At 40.3% G+C, this 26,010-nt stretch overlaps 1 protein-coding gene across 3 annotated transcripts in view; it reads right to left on the bottom strand.

Moving 5' to 3' along the window:
* Positions 1-2,269: 2,269 nt before the first annotated feature.
* Positions 2,270-26,010, bottom strand: part of PKIA (cAMP-dependent protein kinase inhibitor alpha) — a 56,490-nt gene continuing 32,749 nt past the window's right edge. For 2 of the 3 annotated variants that reach the window (XM_054985090.1, XM_054985089.1), the window contains exons 2-3: positions 7,396-7,570; positions 2,270-3,704 (exon numbers count right to left, since the gene is read on the bottom strand). In XM_054985090.1, the coding sequence (XP_054841065.1) occupies positions 3,625-3,704; positions 7,396-7,546 (231 nt within the window). In that variant the 5' untranslated portion in view covers positions 7,547-7,570 and the 3' untranslated portion in view covers positions 2,270-3,624. Of the gene's footprint in view, positions 3,705-7,395; positions 7,571-19,041; positions 19,115-26,010 lie in introns of those variants that run through there. The other variant, XM_054985088.1, reaches the window with a different exon arrangement.

Genomic DNA, 26,010 nt, shown 5'->3' with positions numbered 1-26,010 from the left:
TGGAGTTAGAAAGTGTAAATTTTAAAAGTTGGTGTAAATCACGTGCTCTTATAGCAGAAGTATTATTAACAGCACAATATGGAAAGCAAACTATGCTGCCTGGCAAAGAAATATGGTTGCAGAAGGGTTAGGGTTCATTATGTATATGGGAAAAAATTACGGCATAACAAACGTGGGAAACAGCCTGCCCAAAATATTTTTGATACCACAACTACTATACGTTTGTACTGGAAAAAGGTTAACTAAGAGAAGATATAAGAATTTTTATATTGCATATAAATGGTAAACATGTAATGTTGGATCTATGTTAAACTGAAACTTGAAAACAGCAGTAGTATAGTTGAGAGGGAAGGTTGTGTGGCGGAGTTTCCTTTTGTTTAGCTTTCTTTTTGTAATGTAAGCTTAAATACTTTGAAATCCTAGAATGTATTTTTTTCCTTTTGATACAATAATTTTTTAAAAATGGCTATAATCCAATGAATGAAACTTAATGAGTGGAGCCTATGCATATTGACTCAGAAGTGTATTGACTTAAGAGCCAGTTTGGTGTAGTGGTTAAGAGCATGGGACTCTAATCTGGGGAACTGAGTTTGATTCCCCGCTTTTCCACTTGAAGCCAACTGAGTGACCTTGGGGCAGTCACAGCTTCCAGGCGCTCTCTCAGCCCTACCCTCCTCACAGGGTGTTTTGTTGTGGAGATAATAATCATACTTTGTAAACTGCTCTGAATGGGCATTAGGTTGTCCTGAAGGGTCGTATATAAATCAAATGTTGTTGTTATTATTATTATTATTAAGCAGGGCAACTGACTTCAATGCAACTTGCTCATATGTGACTCTGCATAGCGTGTCAGCCCAGATCTGCTTAACCCAAGCTAGTCAACTGACTTGAGTTCTATAAGTGAAGCTCATGTCTTCAGATCAATGACTGTGTTTCAACATAATGGTCTTACCTAGGGATTCTATTTTTGTTTCTCTATTGCCTCACTGTAACATCCTGGAACAGTGTGTGCAGGAAGAAATTTATATCAATTAGCATCTAATGAAACAGAGATGGAAAAATTAAAAACATTTTTGCACTCTCCATCTGTCTTTGTTTCCACTGCCTCTTTCTAGTTAGATTTGACAACAGAAAACAAATAGCAAAGGGGTGGGTGGAATTGGTATCAGTTTTGCAAGCATCCAGGATTAAGCAAAAGCCCAACCACAGTGAAAGTTCATTCACACATGGTTTTCAATTTGGTTAAGGTTTCCTGACCACACTGTTCCTTATTTTCAGTAGAAAATGGAACCACGTATACTATGTTTACAGTATAAATTACCAACTATTGTATCAATTTCCACCTTCCTAAATCCTCAGAGACACCAGCTGTAATTTGTCAGTGCACGGTAAGAAAGGGTGCACATATAGAATTCTCTATGCAGTTGTATTAAGCACAAGAGCACAGGACTTCATAATAGTTAAAGCTAATCTACCCTAAATGATCCTGAATAAACACTCAAGAAAATAAATACTACTTGGCTTCAAAAGATGAAAGTCCAAACTAGTTCAGAAATCTTTGCAAGACACACAGAAGCTAGGCGGCGCTAGGTAGTCCTCCCAAAATTGGCAGTATTAGACCATATTCTCCCTTTATCCACCCTGTATTACACAAATAGGGAAAAAAAAACAGAAACCAATCTGCTCTGAAAAAAGCTTCCAAGACCAGACTGGTTAATTAGATAATCAGACCTGGCTGTCTTCTTGAGTTAAGTATGATGGACAGCATGTTTCTGAGTGTGGATGTAGCAGGCAGAGACACTTCAGAAAAGGAAAAATGAATGAAGTGGGGCAGAGTAATGGAACAGGAACTTTATTTTTACTTTGAGTGTGCAGGTCTGAAAAAAAAGCCTTTGACCATGAATAGATTGTTAGGATGGGAAATCCCCGGCAATTTTGGGAGTGAAGCCTGGGGGAGGGACTTCTGCAGGGTATAATGCCATAGAGTCCACCCCCTCCAAGGCAGCCACATTCTCCAGGGGAGGGACCTGAGCTCTGCCACCTGGATAGGGGTTGTAATTCTGGAAGAATTCCAGGTCCACCTGGAAGTTGGCAACTCTAGTTTGATACCTAATTCCAAGAGCCTCCACACAACCAAAGATATGAAGGCAGCAAGTTGTGCTCATGAGCCATAAACATAATACTGGCTTGTTATTTATTATCACTAATAACTGAACTCAGTGCTGATCAGAGGATTTAAACATCTCACACACAAAAAAGTCTGACAACGAACCACAATATGTATTATATTGTAGAAACAACAGCCGTGGCCACAACAATAAAGGATGTTTCATAAACCAACCTTCAAATTTACTAGAAAGCAAAATTACACTAATCCTTTAGTAAAGTTTACAAACATTTAAAAAGTGTACAATGCTTGAAACAAAAAAGTGATATCACTTTATTTTTAATGAAGCAAACATTAGGGCTTTTTAAAAAAAACTACACACAACTCTGTGATAGGTGTCCATGTGATTGCCACAGGAATTTTCAATTTCCTCTACAATTTCAGCTACCAAAAAGTGAGAATACTCCAGTTCCAAACGCAGCTTCATTTAGGGAAAAAAGGTACTGACCGGCATTCAGGAGTGTCTCCCTTTTCCTGCCAAAAACACTTCCGCATTTTCCCTTTAAATTATATTGATACATTTCTTCTTAAAACTACAGTCCTAACAAGATGACTTTTAAAAAAAAAAGAAAAAGAAAAAAAATAACTATTTGAATGATGAGGTTAAAGAAAAAATGAAAAGATTCAAACAGAACCTTGGATTTCCACTGAACTACAAGTAAAATGATCTAACATTACTGAAAATATAGGACATGACAGACGATACAATGTAATTAATGTATGTTCATCTTGAAATGAAAAAAAATGCTACTGAATCTTCAGTTACAGCAAGTTCATCATTTTAGCAGCTGACTTTATAATCTATCATGTGCACATCACCACAGTATGCAAGGGGGGAGGGGAAGAAACCAGTAACTCCTAGCCCTTTCAAAACAAATGGTAGAAAAAATTCACAGTCACAGAAGTTGCCTTTATAAGCATTTTCAGAAGGGGGCAGTGTGGAGCATCTAAATTGTACAATATAAAACATTGTAAGTAACAGAGCTGAAAACACAGAAGCAGAGTTCTTAAAAAAAAAAAAAACAGTGCTTCCCTTACAGGGTTTTTTTTTTTTTAATAAGTGAACACTTTAGCCAGACAACCTCTGAAGATCACGGAAACCATTGTCATACAATGAACATCAAGCCTCTGGTGAGTTGAAGGCCATTTGCTACAGAATCTAGCTTGCTCTACTTCCTATGGGCATTTCCTCAAGTGGTCATTGTGAAGAGATGCATCAGACAAAGAGTCTCGAGGTCAGCAACTAAAGTCTCAACCATTGCTAACCGAGGTAGAGAAAGTCCTGTTTGCTGCTATAATCTCCTTTTCCATTTTTAACATTGCGCTGTGCAGATTCCAGTAACGAGGCCCACCCATTTCTGTGTTTATCAGCTTGCTTACACAAGACACGTTTTTTCCAACTGGCCTCTGCAGTTGGAAAGCATCTCACAGTTGCCTCTGTCAGTCAACGTAGGGCGTCAGCTTTCTTGTTTTGTTGCTTCCCCCTGGGCTTCCCCAGTTTGCTCAGTGGGATTTTTTTGTGCATCTTCTTCACCTTCTGCAAGAGACAAAAGAAAATGAACTGTAATGAAGTATGCATTAGGCTACCTGGCTGACAGAGAACTGGTCAGCAAATCTGTTGTGTATTTTGCATAGTCTACAGAACATCTGATACGCCCCATTATGCTTAACAAATGATTACGTGGTAATCATATCACTGACTGCACCCACATAATTCCTGGAGGCAAGATGCTGTGTGGAGGTGTCTCCTATACAGCTGCTGTACTGCTAAGCTACCACTTAGAGTGGACGCCCAGCATGAGATCATTCTCCATTACACGCAAGCGTGTAAAAGAGCAACAATCCCAGTGATTAATGGGGAATAGTTACCAGAACCAGAATAATTGCATAAATGATATAATTAGAAAAAATATACTTAACTTCTACAAAAGGGAACACATGAACCAACTTACTTAGAGAACTGAGGTTTCTTTTTCTCTCTTTTTTCTTTAAAATTTTTATTGGGTAGGTTAACATAAGTATTACATATAAAGTCAACTTCATTTTGTTCTCTATATATCAATTACCTCACAATCACCAATTAATATATGCATTCCCCACCCTCCCTCCCTCCCTCTCCCTTGACCCCCAACAGCACTGAAACCCTTTTAATTCTTAAAATATTCCTTCTATTCTATTACTTCTCCTTATTTTCAAAGGTAAAGTTCATACATAAAACTTATCCCATTATTCTACATACATCAAAAGTTATCTATAGACCACAATTGACCTTTTACATCCCACTTGTTTTCCAAATATTCTTTAAGTTTTTCCCAGTCCCTTAAAAATCATTTGAACTTTGTTCCTTCAGTTTTCTGGTCAACTTGTCCATTTCCACCATATATAAGAGTTTTTGTATCCATTCTTCAACTTCTGGTATCTCCTCTTGCTTCCAATATTGCACATACAGTAGACTACTAGACTAGACTAAGTTTCTTTTTCCATTAAGAGTTCACAAAGCAACTACCAAAAATAAATACCAAAACTGACACAGATATAGCAATAAATGAAACTGCAAGAAGAAATAAATGGAGATGGCAGAAAACCAGACAAAAAGCAGAGGATCAATTAAATTTCCACAGAAGAGTAAAGAATAAATTAATAAAAAACAAAAGCCCTGGAAAATACAGGATTCTAACCTGGAATCTAAAGCATAATCACTGAGAAGGTCCTCCTGGGTCATCACCTGCTTGACCTCAGATGGTGACAAGATGTGGTGGCCTCCAACACAGACCTCTAAAAAATGACTCGTTTAGATGACAAAATACAATCCTTCACCTACCATGCTCTAAAGCTGTTTAGGGCTTTAGAGGTCAAAACAAGCATCCTGAATTGTGCTCACATACTGACAGCCAATTCTTCATTGGTTAGTTCCTCATTCACACATACACTGGAATGCCACTTGCCACAAGGTCACTGAAAGGCTTCGAGTTTGAGATGATATGGAAGCTTTATTCATGATGGGTAAATTAAACATACAAGTCATATGTTAACCAACCTACTGTCTAACTACTATGTTTTCATGTATAGCTGGACTGAATGAGAAAAATGACTAGTCTGCTTTCTGTACTACTGTAAAAATGATGAACAATGCGGCATTTAGAGTCCAAGGCCTCTAGAAGTCATCTAATCCAACTGTTTACACAGGACATTCAAAACTAGAGCATTCCAGTTTTTCTGCTTGATGGCCACTGTTGAATTCCTCAAGCAAGAGATAGCTTACCCTTGCCGACAATCCCTAGATAATTGGTTCCACTGCCATACCACCTTCATTGGTTCCACTGCCATACCTACATAGTCTGTCCAATTCACAATTGCATGCCTCTGCACCATACACAATATCATGTAGTTGCACATCAACTCAAACAACGGCATATGCATAACTCTTCCATGAGAAGATGATGGGGCATTCCTTTGCTTTGTCCCTTGAGATTAATGGGGAGAATAGACTTCCTAATGATATACAACTTTGTTAATGATATACAACTTTGCAGAGGAGACATGTAGGCAGAAGGAAGGAAACTGCTTTTATTTCTTTAACGTGTCTCATAAGGAAGACCCTTTTTACATAGGGCCAATGGACAGATTGATCTCAGTCATCAGTGTTTCTACTGCTGCTATGGGACCACTCTGCTCTGGCTTTCCAGGAGCTCCCTAACACTTCTAGTCAGCTGCTAAGCAGACAAACCTAGTAGTCTTCACTGCAGCTATGAAACTATAAACGTTATTTCATGTGTGGGGATTTTGCTACATAGCTTACTTATACTAGGTGGAAGAGTTTTGTTTGCTGCCAAGTTCCATTTTGCATGCCTCAGTAATGAATAGTTATTATTCTAATTCAAGTCTGGATAACTTATGATCCCATCAAGTCAGGCAAAACTCAACAGCCATGTAACAGGAGCTTGATATACCACTTTTCCTGCCGGAGACTACATAAACAAAAAGGGATTGTCAAGAATTGGGCAGGTGGGTCACAAACTGTGCAGACTTGTTTTAATTCAAGCAGCAGAGAAGAATTTGTCCTCATTATATAGAAGGGCATTCAGTGAACTTTATCTGTTTTGCAACTGCTGTAACTGACAACGGTTTGCACCTCTAGCAAATTGCTGTTTGCAACAGATGGCAGTTAAAGCTGGAACTGAAAAAAAATGCTAGTGGGAAATTTCACAAATATAGAAATAAAACTGAACTCTGAATATCAAGATTTGGCCATTTTGATTTCAAAACTTTGGATTCTACAGATTGAGTTTTGTGATGGTGGATATAAAGAAAACCAGTTTGGTGTAGTGGTTAAGAGTGCAGGACTCTAATCTGGAGACCGGGTTTGATTCCCCACTCCTCCGCTTGAAGCCAGGTGGGTGACCTTGGGCTAGTCACGGCTCTCTGGAGCTCTCTCAGCCCCACCCACCTCACAGGGTGGTTGTTGTTGTGGGGATAATGATAACATACTTTGTAAACCGCTCTGAGTGGGTGTTAAGTTGTCCTGAAGGGCGGTATATAAATCAAATGTTATTATTATTATTATTAAACTATGAAGCTGTCTTACATAGAAAGACTTCTGGGATTAGACAAACCCTTCTGAATGCAAAATAGGTATTCTATCACAGAGCTATGACCCCCCTGTCAAATATATTAAGTATTAAATATTTGTATTATTTTAATACACTGGAATGGTACCTATCAGCTGCAAACTGAGTAAGTTCACAGAAAGGATTTCTACACCTTCTACTCACTGCAGTCCCCTGTACTCCCTGTACAGCCACCCCTGAGGACCATCAAGAATAACGTAGATTGAGGCAGTGGGCGCTGCAGCCAAGAGGAAGCCAGAAGAAATGAGCCCACTTAACCTCTTACAAGAGACATGGAAGAGCATGTAAAAAAAGGGACAGAGAGAAAAAAGGAATTTCTGTAGATTTCTCTGCTCTTTTCCCAATATTATGCTTGAGAGTCCCCCAGTCTTTAAGAGAAGTTTTGGGGGCATAGACAGAGGATGAAGACGGAAGGGGCAGCAGCAAAAATCCCTTCTACAAACTTGCTCCTTTCATAGATTGATATTTCAATGTTTATACATACACAAATTAGTTAGATTGAAAAATTAAATCTGAATAGATGTTAAAGCCCTTACAATTAACAATATTTAGCACCAATGATTTGTTCTACAATTTATTTTTTTGTTGAGTACTACTTACCAGTTTTGTTTATATCAAGTTCTGATAATTTTAGGGACAATTCACTAGAATTTCCACTTGTAGAGGACACAAGGATATCATGAAGTGCATTTCGCCTCCCGGTTCTTCCAGAAGCAATGAAATCTGCATATGTCGATTCCACATCAGTCATTGCTAACAGGTATCCACATAGTATCTAATGAAGCCAAACAAAAGCAAAACCATTTTTAGGGCATGTATGAAGGAAGGAGTTCGAAGCAAATACAAAACCTTTAGATACTTCCTGCTACATACACCCAATAAGGTCTCATTATGAACTAAGCATACTTTCAATGCTAACAAAATGCTGAAGCACTGACTGTATTTAATTATATTGCTACATTTGCAAAAGATTGCAATTATTTGAAAGAGGTTAAATGGCGATAGCTTTCAAATCAAGTATGCTGCACACAAAGAAACTGAAAACTCTGACTCATGTGATCTGTAGCATGCAATGTTTACATCTGAATAGCTTAGTATATGGCAGGGGTGGCCAAACTGTGGCTTGGGAGCGACATGTGGCTCTTCTAGACATATCGTGCGGCTCCTAGAGGCCTCTGAGTATCACCATGGCCATACATTTTATTTTAGTCTAGTTTATTACCCTCCCTCCCTTTCCTCCTTTCTTTCCATGTCTTTCCTTTCCTTCCTTCCTTCTTTCTTTCCATGTCTTTCATATTTTCAATAAAAATGTTGGGGTTGCCAGGTCTGACTTAGAAAATATCTGGGGACTTTGTGGATGAAGTCTAGCAAGGATGTGATGTCACTTTTGTGATGTCACTTCCAGGTCAAATGTCAGGTGATGACTGTTCCCAAGCCCCACCCCTTCCAGTGATGTCACTTCCAGAATACTGCACCCCAAACCCCACCCCTTTCTGTGATGTCACTTTCAGGACAATCCTCCAAACCCACCTCCTCATCTGAAGTCACTTCAATGCATCATGTCTTGCGGCTCTCAAACATCTGACGTTTATTCTATGTGGCTCTTACATTAAGCAAATTTGGCCACCCCTGGTATATAGTTTGTATCACTTGGATGTCCGTACCATACAATACTGCAGAAGTGCTAACAGCAGTATATTTAAAGAATTTCCATCACAGAGTGATGGTACTCCCTTCTAACCCTATAATTAACCAAGCATCCCAGTCCCGTTCACAAGTTACAGTGCAAGCACACACACACAAAACAAATGTACAGGTGAACATGTGATTTAAGCCTGACATTTATCCAAGTAGCAGTCCCTGTTTTCATTTATAAAGTGAACGCACTTTCATTTATAAAGTGAACATGCTTCAATGGCCAAACTGACTACCTACTTACAAAATAGACCGATAACCGAGTTCTGGAAAAATGGAAGAATTTCTTCGACTACTTAGGCTAAGCTAATTGACACAGAGCTTAGAGTGAGGGAAGGAAGGAGAGAGAAGGAGAAATGTTATGTATTTAGGGAAAACTAATACGTAATGTTTTGTTTATCAGGTCAAAGAAATTTAAATCTATTGCTTGTTTTACTCTCAAAACTATTATAACTGTACTGTTTATATACTTATTGGTTATATAAGATTGCATAATTTTAAATTTAATGTCCAATTTAGAACCTGCATAACTTTTATACTATGCACTTACTTTACTCTTATTTTTTCTCTAATTTTTAAAAAAAATTTTTAAATAAAGTGAACATGCGTTGGTTCTTTCTTACCAACAGATGTATGCATTCAGGCTCCACTGCTTTATATATGGAATTGTGGGGAGGGAAAGATGTCAGTAGCTTGCAAAGTAAAGAGGGCAGTTAAGAATGGGAGCCTGCCAGTTTGTTCTTTTGGAGGCCAGTGGTTTGACTGTTCTGCGACGGTAATATCTGTTTTTACCAAGATCACTGCTAATGGAAACGTATTCCTCAGCTTTAAAGCCACCTTTGCAATGGGTCTTTATTTGAGCTTTAGCATTGGGTTTACCATGGTGTGGGTTACTTGCTTGTTAATCTGTGTTTTCAATGAAATATTGCTCTGATGCACTTCCTGGTTCACGGTCTGTTTCTAGAACAGAACAAAACTTGGTAACATGCCAGGACTGGGACACAAATTATACATCTGACCAGGGAATTTTAAATGTACGTTTTAATTATTCAGGGTATTTTCCATTAGTCAGAATTAGCCCTCATTAAAGAAAAGGCTGGGCAACTCTTTTACTAGCTGTTTCATTGCCAGTGCCCAGAGAAAATGTGAGACAACAAGTAAATTGTGCAAAAATCACCCAAGTGTAGCTTAGTCAAAAGAGGGAGCTGAGCGCTACTCCTTCAGCACACTGGACCACAATTCCAGTCTTCTTAACAACACTTAACACCATTTACCCACCAAGAATGGATGTTATAAATACACCCATGTTTTGTCACTGCATTTGGCAGCGTATTGTTTTGAGAACAGTCACAAAGTTTCATGATTCACTGTATAGCAACAAGCTATCTATTAAATATGAATTTTGTCGTTCATTCTTCCTGCCAGTCAAAAACCACTGCCAAGTCGTATCATAAGAGTAAAAACAGATTTAGGTGGGCATAAAATCAAGACAGAAAACAGAATTGATGCATACTAAAAGAGGAAAAAGCATGAAATTGATGTCACCCCCAAATTTCTTTTAAAGAAGGTGGTTATAACCTATTTTCCAATAGACTGGAAGGTAGGCAGACCTCTACTGAGGAAGAGCACCAAGGTAAGAAGTCTCTGTTGTTTGCCTCACAGATTCCACTTGACAGGTAGATACAACTTGGAAAAGGGTTTATTCCACAAGTGCTATAGAGTTGTGCATCATATGTTTAATTCTCAAGGCATCTGTGAATACTTAAATCCAGAGACTGGAGCTGAACACACAAGACAGACCTTTCTATGCAAAAAAAAGAATCTGATATATGTATCCATCCCAAATGATGGAAACAGCATCTGTAGCTTTAAGAAAATAACAACAACAGCAGCGCTTAGATACCGCTCTTCTAGACAGATTAGTGCCTCACCCAGAGCAGTGAACAAGTTAATATTACTATTATCTCCACAATGCAGCTGGGGAGCTGGGGCTGAGAGGAGTGGCTTACCCAAGGCCACCTACTGAGCTCAAGGCAGTAGTGGGATTTGAACCAGTACAGTGCTGATTCGCAGCCAAACCTGGCCATTCCTAGGCAACCACAACAACACTGTCAGGCTTCAAACCATGGTTTCTGTCAGTAAAATGCAGGGGAAGGGGACAGAGCCCTTTTCAGAGCTATTTTGGCCTCTGAGAAAGGACTCATTGCAGCCAAGTCTGGAAGCAACTACCAGGCAACTTGCTACCCCCTGACTTTTATGATTCACCCAGGCCCAGCTGGGTGCTACTGTTCAACAGCAGCCACCTCACAAAAACCAGTGTGGTGTAATGATTAGAGTTTCATGACAGAATCAGGAGACCCAGGTTTAAATCTCTACTCTGTCATGGAAGCTCACTAGGTGATTTGGGGCCAGTACAGTCCTTGGGAAATTTTAGTCCTTGCAGGCTCTCCACTGTGCACATGGATCTAGTGGCCAGCGCTGAGTAACTTGGCCATAATTTCCTCATATAGCAGCTGCCAGGAGGAGTGAAGGAGAGAAAGCTAAAGACAGGTAAGTTGGCTGGTTGGTTGGGAAGACAGGAAATAGGAAAAGGGGAGAGGCTACAAGGGCTTTCAAGGAAGAAAAAGAGAAAATTAACGAAAGGTTAAATGAGATGCCTCCTGCAAGTCCTTGCCGCTTCCCTGCTTGTTCCATCTAAAGCAATATGTGGCCCCAGAATATCGGAAGGAGTTTCCTGAACACTGAATTGCACTTGGAACTAAATAGGCAACCAGAATAACTAATGTAGTACAAATCTAATGTGGTTTCATAAATTCACTCTTCTGGTCAGCACAACAGACTTTAGTCAACCCTCAGTTAAAGTCTGCACAATGGGATCCAAAATGCAGGTTCAAGTCCACTACTGTGTCACCAGACTACCCTGGCTCTCTCAGCCTCCCTCTCACTGTTGTTTTCAAATAGAAGCATACTTTTTTGAGGAAAAAAATGTTCCCAATGAGCTTTTGTCTATTTTTGTTCTTTTTATTTGTGTCCTTCCTACTGCAGTCTTTCTTTCCCTCACTCTCAGTCAAGAGACAAATAGCTACATGAGCTTTCCTGGAGCCAACACAACTGTTATTTGAGAAGTAGGCAGAAGGGGATTAGGTAGAACATTTTATACAGGCTAAATATAGCCATATTGAATGTCTTAGGAGCAACCTATCCACACAGTAGTTTGGACTGATGCAATTTTTCAGAATGGCAGGTGACAGGTCTATCATCCCAAACAGTGACCAACTAATTTTAAGGCTGCAAACAGCATCTAAAATGGAGCTCTGAAGTTCCTTGCTGTTTTCGCAAACTCCAACAGCAAGGAACTTCAGAGCTCCATTTTAGAACTTTTTTTTTAAAGAGTATTTTGGAGTTTGCGTTAATGGCAAAACTTAGAGCCAAAACACACGTTAAGAAATACCTGGGTTCAGCACGTGTTCTCTTACCTCAAGGTTTGCCGGGATCTGTAGGAGTCCTGGAAGCTTAAAGTTTAGCATTTACAGAGCAGCAGAAAGGGGAAGGGAAATACAAGCGCCTGTATTTTAAGCTTTAAGCTTCCAGGACGCCTTTAAGCTTCCAGGACGCCTACAGATCCTTGAAGCTTCCAGGACTTTAAGCTTCCAGGACGCCTACAGATCTTTAAGCTTCCAGGACGCCTACAGATCCCGGCAAACCTTGAGGTAAGAGAACACGTGCTGAACCTGGGTATTTCTTAACGTGTGTTTTGGCTCTTACTGCATTGATTACAGAAAGGACATTAGTTAACTTCTTGACTGAATGGAAACCGGTTATAGACTTTTTACATGGATAACAAGGATTTGATGACATCTGGATTTATGGATTAAGAAACATGAACAACAGAAAAAGAGGGCTCTTATGATTAACTAGAAATTATACATATTTGTTGCGGAAATAATCGGAACTCAATCGGTAGTGTAATTTTAAGGACTTTTTATTTTTATTATTATTTTTCTTTTTTACTTGTTTATGTACTGTTAGTATGTCTTCTGTTTAGAATGTTGTGTTTTTCTTATCCTCTATGTTTATCATTTATAGTTTTTATGTTATTGCTTATAGTTTAAGTAAAGAAAATTCTACCCCATGAAGTTCCTTGCTGTTTTCTTCCAGGAGAAAGAGACATTTTCCTCAAGAATGCCTTGATAATCAATGAAATCTTTTCCAATAAAATATATCTCACAAGTATTGCTTCCTGTGTTTAAATTCTTCAAACTCCTCTGTCAGGAAGTGAATGTTATATCCTTTTCAGAGTAGGAAACACAGGGAGGGAGATAGCCGTGGCCTTTTCATATCCTTTTCTACTAGGAAGCAGAGAGCAGGGAGAAAGAGATGAAGGAAGGACTACCTGGAGCTTTTTGGATTGCAGCCCCTTCAATAGATCCAGAGGAGCTAGCTGGGTTAGTCAGTAGTTGCAAAACAGTAGAGTCCAGTAGCACCTTTAAGACTAACCAACTTTATTGTAGCATAAGCTTTAAAGAACCACAGTTCTCTTCATCAGATGCAACAAGCATCTGACGAAGAGAACTGTGGTTCTCAAAAGCTTATGCTACAATAAATTTGGTTAGTCTTAAAGGTGCTACTAGTCCCTTCAATGATCCTTGAGAACTGCTCTGATGCTTATATTTATTTAGTTAATTATATTTACATTTGGTTGTTCAACTACAACATTCTTAAAACACTTAACTAAAACAATTAACAGCATTTTAAAACATACCTTTTTATGCAAAACTGAATTATTCAGGGGGGCTTTTTCACTCAAGTAATAGGACTGTTTTGTAAGAAATGGCACAGAAAGTCAACAGAAAAAGTCACCAGCGTTCGGTGAGTGGGCTGTCCTTTAAGGACGTGTGGAAATGGCTCTGGTGCACAGCAAGTCAATTGCCTAGCTGTAAGCACATGCAAAGTTCCTAGAAGGGCAGTTACTGTAGCAGAAGCTATTCTCTTCATTCTCTGGTTGAGGCTTTGAGCAGCAACTAGACAGAAATGATGAAGCGGACAGTGCCCTTAAATGGACCAAGATCTCTACAGTTCATGTATGTCAGGTTTTATATCTAATGTGAATAATTTGGCAGGATGAGGTAGACGCAGGTTGGAGTTGCATGAAAGGAGGCAGCAGAAGACAGGGAAGGGCAAGAATTGTTTCTCAAGCGTGGTATAATATGCCTCCATCTCACTAGATATCATTGTTCCACTATATAATGCGTTGGTCAGGCCCCACCTGCAGTACTGTGTGCAGGTTTGGAGGCCTCACTTCAAAAAAGGCTGTGGACAAATTGGGATGGGTGCAGAGGAGAGCAACCAGGATGATCAGGGGCCTGGAGATCAAACCCTATGAGGAAAGACTGAGGAACTTGGACAAGAGGAGGTTGAGGGGAGACATGATTTCTCTCTTTAAGTACTTTAAGGGCTGTCTCACCACACGAGACAAAATACACTCGAATTACATGGGTAATTCGAGTGTATTTTGTCTCATGTGGTTTGACCTTCCGGGGAAGGAATGGAGCTGTTCCTATTGGCATCACAGGATAGGACCTGAAACAATGGGTTTAAACTACATGAGGGAAGGTACCGGCTGGACATTAGGAAAAACTTCTTCATGTTAAGAGCAATTCAACAGTAGAACTGTCTGCCTACAGATGTAGTGGGTCCCCCCTCATTGACAATCTTCAAGGAGCAGTTGGACAAATACTTTTTAGGGATGCTTTAAGCTGTTTCTGTAATGGGTAGAGGGTCGGACTAGAGGGTCTGTAAGGGCCCTTCCAAGTCTATGATTCTATAAGATAGACAGGGCAGTAACTGAAAGGTTAACAGCAGAAACTGAATTTCAAATTACAACTTGCTCTGATAAAATGGAAGAGGCTTTGCAAATTAACAAGTAACACAGTATTGGGTCAATAAAGTATTAGAAATAATGGTCTGAAAATAATTGCCAAGCAGAACTTCTTGCATGACAATTCTGCATTTTGATTGCTTTTCAGTATGTGTCAAAATGAAGTCCTGTTTGTCTGATCCCTTGATCCAGGGCTGATTTCTGAGGCTAAGTGCAAAGCCACTGGGTAATTGGGCAAATGACCAGCTGCAACAAGCCACTCTTCAAAAACAAATAACCAGGCCCTTGATGCTAATTTACTATCAATCCAAAGATACATTCTAATTATTCCCTGCCAGGCTACAGACTTAGAGCAATCTGTTAATGAAGCACATTGTTACAAGGTCTGTTCTCATTCCTCACAGAAAATTAAATCTTGCTCTGTGGGTTGCAGTAGGTTTTCCAGGAAACAGACAATGAACATACTACTCCAAAATTTCAATTAAAATATTCTCATCTTTATTCTACACTAGATGCAAAGTAATCCCTTACACACACACAAATGTTGTGACAATGTTTTAAATTGCTTTGAACTTTCAACAAAGAAAGAAGAAATACAGAGAGGACAGACGTTAAGTACAAAGCAAGGGGCCACTTCAGATAATTCCATGCAGATAAACATCATGATTTTAGCATAGTATAGAGGGAGCAGGAAAGACACTTCAGCCCCAAACTCTGTACCAGGAGTATGGTTAGCATGGAGCTGTCATTGGACAAACTAGCTCAATTCAGACATCATTACAATCTCTGCCCAACTGCATTGCTTTGTGCCACCAAGATATTTCCTGCTAGATTCAAATGTATTTATATCTTGTAATCTGCTGATTACTAGGAGTGTGCGATCTGGCTTTCCCGGTCTAGTTATATAGCTGAATTAATACAGATCTGGTATAATTCGGCTATGCCATATCAAATGAGAGAATCCTGGATTGGATCTGGGGAGCTGGATCCTGATGGGCTGGATTAATCTGGGTCAATTTGATTTAATCTGGCAAATGCAGCAGGCTGGCCTCTCCAAGATTTTTTCCCAAGCATCGGGGGAAAGGCAAGATCATCTCCCTTGGCTTGTGCCCTCATAGCTCCCATGCTCCCAGCTGGCTCTTCTCCTAGCCTCTCTAGCCTCTTTGCTTGCTGCCCCCGACTGGTATGAAGCTCATGTCACTCTCCTGCCATGGAGGTTGCAGGGAGCACTGCCATGTAGTGCCAAATCCTTCGTGCTGTGCCCTGTTGCCCTCTCTCTACTGCCTGCTCCATCTCTGCTTCTGCCTAGTTTTCTTCACCTCCACCCCTGAACTCCAAAGAGCCCTTCAAACCGCTGCCAGTCACCTTTTAAACTCTGCATCCCCCCATCCCCGCTTCAGTTTGGGATTATCTGGTTCTAGGTTGACATTGGTTTTCTTGCGGTAGTTTGGTTCAATAATATTAGGCTTTGTTGGTTCAGTTTGCATTGGGAATAGGATTTGCACAGGAACTGGCTTTTGGCCAAGCGTTGTCTTTGCTTAAGGTTTCCCTTTGCCTTGTAGGAAACAATGAAGTGTGGCTGGGGGCACCTTTTTCAGGACCCCATAGATCCAGGATACAATCTTGCTGAAATTTGTGGGGTCTTTAGGGGACAGGAAGGAGTAGACTCCCTAAAAATTTGGTAGCGTTTGATTGAAAAATGCTCCCCTCACCCTGGATAGTTCCCCCCATGGGGAATAGTGGTCAGATAAATTCAGGATTTGCTAATATTGCCATACTGAATTAGAGAATTTAACTTGGATTTCAGGGATACTGAGTTTTTACAGCATCTGAAACCCAGATTTGGATTCACCAATTTTTTATTTTTATTTATTTATGTATTTTTTTGGTGTGCATTCCTACTAATAACCTGATGTTATCATATTTTGTAATTGACTCACTGGCTGACTGAAAGTTTTTACCATTCTGGTAATGCAGCTTGGGTCCCAATGAGAAACGTGGACTATAAATGAAAAAAATAACTACTTATGTCTGGCCCAAACTCGGTTAATTGCTAGGCTAACAGTACTCTCTGGTGTCCCCACTCCCTTCCTCACCGAGGGTACAGATGAAAGTCTTTAAGTCATTCCAATTCATCATGACAACCGAGTGCTGACTTCACTAACTGAGGGCCAAACTAGACATTGCGATGGTCATGGGTTCAACTTGTGACTGCTGCCACCATTTTAGCGAAAAGTTTGACACCACAAGGGCTGGGCCTGTAATGAAGGGGGACCAGGAGACCTTATTCTGCCTCCCCATCCCCTGGTGCTTTTTCAAATACTGAAACAGCCACGGGCAGCAATTTTTAAATAAATTCTTCCCTAAAATGGTGGCAGAAGCCATGGAAAAACATTTAGTTTGGCCCTGAGTTTAGTTTCTTGCCAATAATTTTGATTGCACAAATTTTGATAGCAATAATTTTATCTCACAATTAAGAAAGAAGCCCTTGCTCTTTGAGCAACTTCTCCCCACATTTGGCAAAACTGATGAGAAGAAAAGGCACAGGAAAATCCCTATGAATGCATCTCTGGTCTCCAAAATGTTGGCCACTAGCTCTGAATCTACCAATATGGGGAAATGAGTTCTCTCCTCCACACACTCATTTTTTAAGGAAATGGAGTATAAATGGATTTCATTAAATAAAGATTTCATTTCTCACATAACTGCATTAACACACACTCCTAGATTTTTTTTAAACAAACAATAATGAGTGAATAATTTCCATGGGTTTTCTAAAAGCCTCTTCCACTAGATTATTCACAAGATAATTACATGTAATTGAAGACATGAAACATTTAATGTGTGGTATTACAGATGAATAGCATCTTCACCAGTTTGAATTATATTTTTTATTTAATTTACTTCTGCTACCTCAATTCAGAATTACATGCTTCAGAATCTGGAAGCCTGATGGCCCAGGGCAACTGCATTGGCATTATACTATTAGAGATGAAATGCAGTGTTTTGCTTTGCTGTCTGTCTCTGGAGAATAATACCGGGGAATCATAAAAAGCTGCTGAGTCAAGCACAGCTTTAATGGTGCTTTATTTATTTACTTCATTTATACCCCACTTTTCTCCCCAATGGGGACTCAAAGTATTTACATCATTCCTATCCCATCAATTTTATCTTCATAATAACCCGGTGAGGTAAATTATTTACAAAATTTATATTTATTTCTTTTCTGCCCCATCATGACCACCAAGGCAGCTAATGGAATAAAAATATACACTATACAAACATATTAAATGCCAAACAAAAACACATTCAAATAATTAAAGCACACATACAACAAAATAAAATACACATGTATAAAAGCAACATCAGGGCAGGAATGAGGGATCATTAAGGGAATGCCAGATGAAACAAGATCAGGTCTGAGGCAACACAGGCCCAAAGTCAACCACCAGGTTACTATAGCAGAGGAGGAATTCTAACATGGGTCTGCAGATCCTAAGGCAATACTCCAATCACCAAACCACACCGGCAATTATTTAAATTGAGGGAAGGTGGGAAATGCCAATTACTGTTGAAATTCCCATTTACAGAAAGTTACATCAATAGCTGCTTTCCCATCAACAAATATTTCATCTCCCAGTTTATGACTGGTTTAGAGCACAAATTATTGGGCAAAAAAGGCTGTCTTTTCTATTTCTGAAATACTATTAACTGCTTTTGCCCATCACATATGTTTGCATATGTAGCATATGCTGCTGTAGCACAGTGGTTAAGTGGTTCGGCTGCGAATCAGCACTCTACTGGTTTGAATCCCATTACTGCCATGAGCTCAGTAGGTGGCCTTGAGTAAGCCACTCCTCTCAGCCCCATCTCCCCAGCTGTATTGTGGGGATAATAATACTAACTTGTTCAACACTCTGGGTGAGACATTAATCTGTCCAGAAGAGCAGTATATAAGCAGAGTTATTATTATTATAATCAAGTACTGCAACATCATTGCAGCATGTGACAAGTATTTAAATAACAGTATTTTAAAAAAAAGAAATCTGCTGTTATTTCAGTGCTACTGGCATTGTGTCAAGGATGGACAAATGCCTACAACCTCTGCAGAAATAAATAAATCATGTTCAATAGTTCCCATGTACTTGACACACACATATACATAGTGGTATTTTCTACACTGGCGATCCTTTTGTGCTGCTGAAGCATCCCACAGTCAGCCTGCAGCAGAATTTAGCTATGGTTCCACACAGTTCTTAATTAGATCCTCCCCCTTAATGGCTTAGTAATGCCTCTTCCAAAACCAAATGCAAAAATGCACTGATTATTGAAAGTGGAGGAAAGACATGCTCGCAAAGTTATTTTTATGAGCATGTTTATAACTCCAATGCACTTGCACTTCATCAGCCCAGTTGGATTCTATCTCCCTCAACTAGTTGCTCAGTTTGTTAAAGCCTCTCTCCCTTTTTTGCTTTCCGCCCTTTGCCACTGCCCATTTTTTATTGTTTTTCAAGACATGGTTTTCCAATAGTGAAACCAAAAGCTCTGTTCAAGATACACTTTAGGAAATTACTTGCACGGAGGGGGACACCCACAAATTACAATCGTTAAGGCACCCTTCTTAAAACAACCATCCTTGTAGGAAGAAACGGAATCATTTTTATGTATTTTACCTTCACCAGATAAATGAAATGAATCACCAGAGGGTTCCTCGGGATTCTTGAGAAAAGCAGAGCTGATGGGAACATGCCATTGACAAGAATTTGGCAACAGGGCTGCAAGGAACGATATATGAAACAATCAGAGAAGGGCCCAGCTGTCCAAAAGGGGAAGCAGATTGTTTGCAAAAGAAAAACAATGGAAGACGGTGAAAGAATAGGCAACACTGAAAGAAGCCATGATTCCTTTTTCACCCTCTTATATTTGAGATACTGTAAATTCCCAGATGATTTCACACTACATAAAGGAGAAAAAAAGATTTAAAATAATTACCATATTTATATATGAAAATCAATGCAGGTTGTTTAAACTTATTTAGACAATGTGGATACCACCTCTCCAGACCTACTCAAGGCAACTCACAACCAAAACAATAAAACAAGTTGATAAGACAACCAAGAAATGAATAAAGACAAAGCAAGCCATGTCATAAAAACACCAACAGAGTAGTCTAAAATTATATTGATAAAACAATCCATAGGCTAGAAGCAGACCACAGAAAATAAAAAATGGACCTCTGAATGACAATGAACACATGAAATGTTGGTGTGGCAAGCCAAATGAACCAAACACACTTTGAGAATCCCACACGTGGACAATTACAGTACCATCCTAAGACTATATTAATTTCAAGGATGTAGGATTGCCCTGTTAATGCTGCAATGCCATTCATTGCAGAAACATAGTTACAAACTAGATCTCAAGAGGGATGGGAAGGGGCCAACATAGAACACACTAAACGCAACATTTTGGCAACAATGTCCAACAGCTTCTCTGTAACAACCAAATAAACAATATTAATGCCAGAGAAAGTGGCTAGTGTGGGAACAGCCATTGACTGCTACTTTTCTGAAGTGGTCCATTCCCAACATCAGGGGCCATGGCTACTAATCAGAGGCCAGGTTCCCCAGCAATAATTTCTTCATGCAGTACTTCAAGCTGAACTACCAACACAAATGCATATAAAGCATTCCCCCCCCCCCCCCAGTATCTTAAAGCTTCATGGAATGTAACCACAACACGAATCCCTACAAGTTGGGCTCAGTGATGACAATGATTTTATAAATTGTCTCATAGAATCTGGCAGTGAGAGAAATAGCCAGTTATGCTGCATGCCAAAGAATGAGCTGATAAGTATGTATCACGACCCAGAAACATAGAATGTACAGCATTACATGTGATGTATGAATTAAAGGTCCAAAAAAAATCTTGCATTTATGACACTAGTATTTATAGAGAGCCAGCATAGTCTGGTATTTGGAAGAACCAGGTTTGAATCCCCACTGTGCCACAAAAGTTTGTTGGGTGACCTTGGGCCAGTCACATAACCTACCTCACAGAACTGTTGTGATAATTAAATGGAGAATTCCTGCCCACTTCAATTTCTCCCAACCTTGTATGTCTGCTATTTCTAGCCCTGCCTTGCATAAAATGGAAGAGAGGAGAACAATAGAAGCCACTTTGGGTCCTCATTGGAGGGAAAAGCTAGGATATAAATAAAGTAAATAATGACTAGTCAGCGTATAACTGTGACCATTGAGAGTTAGGGCACTGTGGCAGCCAGTGTGGTGCACTAACTAGAGAGCTGAACTAGGATCTGGGGGACTCAGGTTCGAATTCCTAATTTGCCATGGAAGCCCGCTTGGTGACCTTTGGCCAGCCACTCACTCTCTCAGCCTAATCTACCACTCAGATGACAAAATGGATTTTAGAGCATTTGCAGTTCCACAAGCCCAGAGTCTGATGTAAAGCTGGCTGCAGGGAAGGCTAGGAGTAGCAGGCATATAAGGGTTAAGAAATGGAATTCTCCCATCCACTTACATTTCTTAACCCTCATACACCTGCTACTCCTAGCCTCCCCCCTGCTTTGCATCAGACTCTGAGCTTGTGGAACTGCAAAATGATGTAAGCAGGATCCAGCCTTACAAGCTTTGATTACACAACAAAGGACTTAGAATTGCAAATACCAGCTTGTGGGCAAAACAACAGGATCAGACTTCAACATTGCTTTCAGGAGATATCTTGAAGGCAAAGACAATCTGAGGAGTCATGAGTGATGTTCAATACACAAGAATCTGAGGTTACAGAGTCGTGCCTAGTCTTGATCTCCAGCCAAAACAGCTGTCTCACAGTGCCACATCCATTATTTGGCAGTGTCACTTAAAGATATGGGAAATTGAGGCAACTTTAAGGCAGACTTTAAGGCCACAATACTGGAGCTATTTCTCTGCATAAAGAACATAAAGGGATAACACACAATAGACATCTTGTAATTAATATTGTTACAAGCCTTCAGTGATAGCTTCTCCCATAAATATATCCGCTGAAGATACTGCAAGTTGTGAACATGCTGCAAGGGGGAATGGGTTGAGTTACATTTTAGAGGAATGATTTGGAGCAGGGCAAGCAAAAGTGCTCTAGTAGCATAATATAAAAAAATCACCTTATGACTGAACATTATTACTAAGCACCTTCCAGTTTAGATAATATTTAGTGTGGGGGCATAATGAGATTAAAAGATTCACTTTTTAAAAGAAGAGTTCCCAGGATTGAAATACATTTTGATGATTCACAATTTTTTAAAAAAGAGTTCAATATCCACCTGATGCGCCTTGTGACATCTGGGTTCATAGGGAGCAATGGGCCTCAGGCTGTATGCTGACTCATTTGGCTGAAGCCTGACTGAGTTTCCCTCCTCCTGGGACCCAGGGACTGCTGTATGTATCAAACTTTACATCAGCCAAACTGGAGAAGGGCGGGGAGGAGGGGGAGCTCTCCAGAGTCTAGACCATAGTCATTACAGACCATGTCATTATAGCCCTTGAAAGCAAGATGAATCGAACATTGCCAAAAATCTGTATGCAACCTTAATATTCATGCTGTGATCCTTCATTGCCAGCAGATTTATCTACATCCCTCTTACTCAATCACTTTTAAAATAGTGATTGCAGTCATCCAATTTAGATCACAGTTGCTCTCTTTATTGAAATAGCCCCTGAACAGATCTGGAATACATATAACCAGGGATGTTATGTGCCAATTCCTTCTCTGCATCAACACATTCCAGCTAGTAGTCCGATCTCAATGGCCCCAGCTGAGGTATTACAGCAAGCCTGCGAAGGAAAGCAGCTGCATTTTCAGATATTGATGTCTCTGTACAGCAGGAAGTCTTGTACCAGAACCATCTTTCAAACAAGCAATAATGAATTGAGAGTCCGTTTCCAAGGGAAAATTAAAACAGCAAGTAAAGGCTGAAACAGAAATGGCTTTCCAGTTATTTTCCAGAAATGGCTTTCCAGTTATTTTCAGAGGTCATCCCACACAAATTATAAAAGCAGAACTTATTAAGGACATAGTAAGTTAACTACATGGGCATGGCAAGTCAGTATTCAGAAGTAGGCTTCTTGTGCAATAATTTTAAGCAATGCATGCGAAAGGTAATTTGGTTGCCAAAATCAACTGTAAGAGATGATCAGCTATCCTAGATATAGTATTGCCAGGAGAACAAAGGTATCTGTCAAACAAAACTAGCATTAACTACCAATTTAAGTAGTCCCGCAAATAAGGTTTAAATAAGCCAAATTTGATAACACGTAATTCCTAGCTCATATCCTAAACTTTACAGTACATGAAACTTGGCTTGATTTACATACTTATGCCAAACTAGGAATCTCTATCCTAAAAAAACATGTGGTGTCTGAGGAAATAGATTTGTGAGATAAAGTATAATAGATTACTATTTCGATGAAGAAAAGACAGAGATGGAAATTGCATTCTAACCCATTTTTCTAGTACCATGAAGACTATAAACATGCATTCAAAATAGGGAAACAAATATTTTCAGAACAAAAAGCAGGGCAGGGGCATTGCTTTTGCTTTTCCATCCCTTTACTCATCTCCTTGGGTCTTTCAGCAGCTTGGGAAAATGTGACACTTCATTCAGGGATCACAAGAAAATGCCACCATCTAAAAGGTGACTTTAAATATTTATTCCTAGCTTACAGGTGACCAAACAGCATGAATATGTTTTAAAAACAGATCTTTAAGCTAGAGCAAGCAATGGGGAAATCTGTGTTGTTGTATTTTTTAATTTGTGTTTTTGCAATAACTGACATAGTCCTAAGAAAGATAAAATATTCTAACTCAAGACATTTTCAAACAACGGATAGTTCAAAGAATGGTCATTAAATGTAACTTAAACATCATTGCTCAATCCCGGAGCAGCAAAACGTCAAGTCACTAAATACTTTAGAGTGCTTTAAATGGCATGCGAATTGCCAGTACGTCTCATTGTCTTAAAGTCTCGATAAAGAGACTTTAAGCCAATGAGAAGAGGGAGAAGAGTAAGCAAGAGCATTAAGTACTTCTGTCTTTAAATGTTTGTCATTATGAGAGAAAAATAACATAGCCAGAGAACTGCCATGTTTAATACTTCAAAACACTCTTTGGTACTATTGACTACAAAAAAGCCCAAACAGTTGGAACTTCTTTTATTAGACATCTATTGAGAATTCAACTACTGATTCTGATCTAAAGGCAATGTAGCAAGCTCACTGCTAAGTGTAGCTTAAATTTATGATAATTTACTTGAACGGTCCTTTATGGACACATGAAATGACACAGTGAAGCATTCTTGCTCTTCTAGTTGTGCTGTAATACCACTCTATTTGTTATTTAGTAAAGAAAAATTGAGTAGGATGAAACCAAAACCACAAAATGGAACTACCATCCAAAGCTCTCTGAGATGACAATGTAATGCAAGGGATGTACAAACATTAGTATTTCTGTTTACAAAAGCATCTGATGATAAAACCTGCACAAATAAATGTGGAGGGATTATTGAAGAACCATTAGAGAATTTCTACGTAATGGAACATTGTTTGGATTTTGGTACTGGGACCGGCATACCCATGCTTAATCCTTAGACTGCTTTCTTCCCACATGCAGCCACTTCTGGGTGTGTGGCAAAATGTAGGTCACAGTCCAGTCAGGAGAATGCCTGGAGAAAATTGCCTGAAGAGACAAAGAGCTGCCATACCAGACAGGCCATCTGTCCTAGTATTGCCACCATTCTTCCAGACCGAGGACTATCTGGGGTGTTGTGGTTAAGAATAGACATGGGCACGAACTGAAAAAACAACGAAACAACGTGATTCGTGGTTCATTGCATTTCCACAGATCAGAAACCACGAACTTCCACAAACTTTCCCCAGTTCACGAATCAGTTCGTGGTTCATGGAATTTCAAACACCTGGCACCAGCTTCTGAAGCTGGCACTGGGCGTTTGAAACAGACAGCCCCCTTCTCCTGCTGCTTGCGGCGGCAGGAGAACAGGGCTGTCACTATCACATACACAAAGCCGGATTCAGCCCATTGGCTGAAACAGGTGCAGGGTCTGTGAAACTGACAGCCCCATTCTCCTGCCACCCAGGCGGCAGGAGAAGAGGGCTGTCAGCTTCACTCACCCCGCACAGGCTTCAGCCCATGGGGTGAACCCGGCGTGGGGGGTCTGTGAAATTGACAGGGCTGAACCCGGTGCAGGGTGAGTGAAGCTGTCAGCCCCCGTTCTCCTGCTGCCCAGGGCGGAAGAACGGGTGCTGTCAGTTTGACAGACCTCGCACAGGCCTCAGCCCATGGGCTGAAGCTGATGCAGGATGATTGAAGCTGTCAGCCCCTATTCTCCTGCCATCCTGGGTGGCAGGAGAATGGAGTCTGCCATTGTGACAGACCCTGCGCCAGGTTCAGCCCATGGGCTGAAGCTGGCGCGGGGTCTGTCAAACTGACAGCACCCGTTCTCCTGCCCATGTCAAACTGACAGCCTATGCCACTTGGGCGGCAGAAGAAAAAGGATGTCAGTTTCACTCACCCCGCTCCAGGTTCAGCCCACAGGCTGAGGCTGGCGTGGGGTCAGTCAAACTGACAGCCCCTGTTCTCCCTGGGCGGCAGAAGAATGGGGCTGTCAGCTTCATTCACCCCGCACTGGCTTCAGCCCATCAGCTGAACCCAGCACCTGGTCTGTGAAACTGACAGCCCCGTTCTCCCGCTGCTTGGGCGGTAGGAGAATGGGGCTGTCTGTTTCACACACGATCAGCGGAGCCAGACTGTCTGGCTTTACAAACCGCTGACGACTCTCGTGAAATGGGTAAAAAAAGTCGTGGAGTTTGTGGAAAATGCAGTCCCACCAACCTCGTTTTCATGAACCACGAATTGGCCTGGTTTGTGCATTTTTTTGCTTCGTATTGTGATTTGTGCCCACCTCTAGTTAAGAGCAGCAGGACTCTAATCTGGAGAACTGGGTTTGATTCCTCAATCCTCTGCTTGAAGCCAGCTGGGTGACCTTGGGTCACAGTTTCTAGGAGCTCTCTCAGCCCTATTCGCCTTACAGGGTGTTTTGTTGTGGGGATAATAATCATACTTTGTAAACTGCTCTCAGTGGGCATTAAGTTGTCCTGAAGGGCGGTATATAAATAAAATGTTAACATCTAATATTATTATGAACCTGGGATCTTAATATATAAAGTCCTCAGGTATACATTCCCTGTTTCTTCCTTTGGTTATACCAATACTGCAAGCACCTCTCTCCTCCTTGACAACTGCACTTCTTTCCCACAAGGCAATCTTTGGCTCAAACAAAGCCTTTGATATTTCACGGATCTCAGGAACAAAACATACGGGGAAGAACAGTGGCAGAGGGTTTCTTACTCAGAACTCTTAATTGCCATCCATTTAAAAACCAGAAACACAAAGAGGATCTTACTTCTAGGGAAGGGATACACTGTGAATGGTGGTTCCATTTGGGAAGCTACTTAACCACTGAGTGATCATCTTAATTGTGTCTTGTTAGCCGTCATCTTAAAATGTGGGACACTGCTGTAATTGTACTAAGGAAAACGCTATGTAGAGTGTGTGGACCTTGCTAAGAA

This window comes from Eublepharis macularius, chromosome 7, assembly GCF_028583425.1.
Source record: "Eublepharis macularius isolate TG4126 chromosome 7, MPM_Emac_v1.0, whole genome shotgun sequence".
NCBI lineage: Eukaryota > Metazoa > Chordata > Lepidosauria > Squamata > Eublepharidae > Eublepharis > Eublepharis macularius.
The sequence above is the reverse complement of the archived record's forward strand: the minus strand, read 5'-3'. Positions and strand labels throughout refer to the sequence as shown.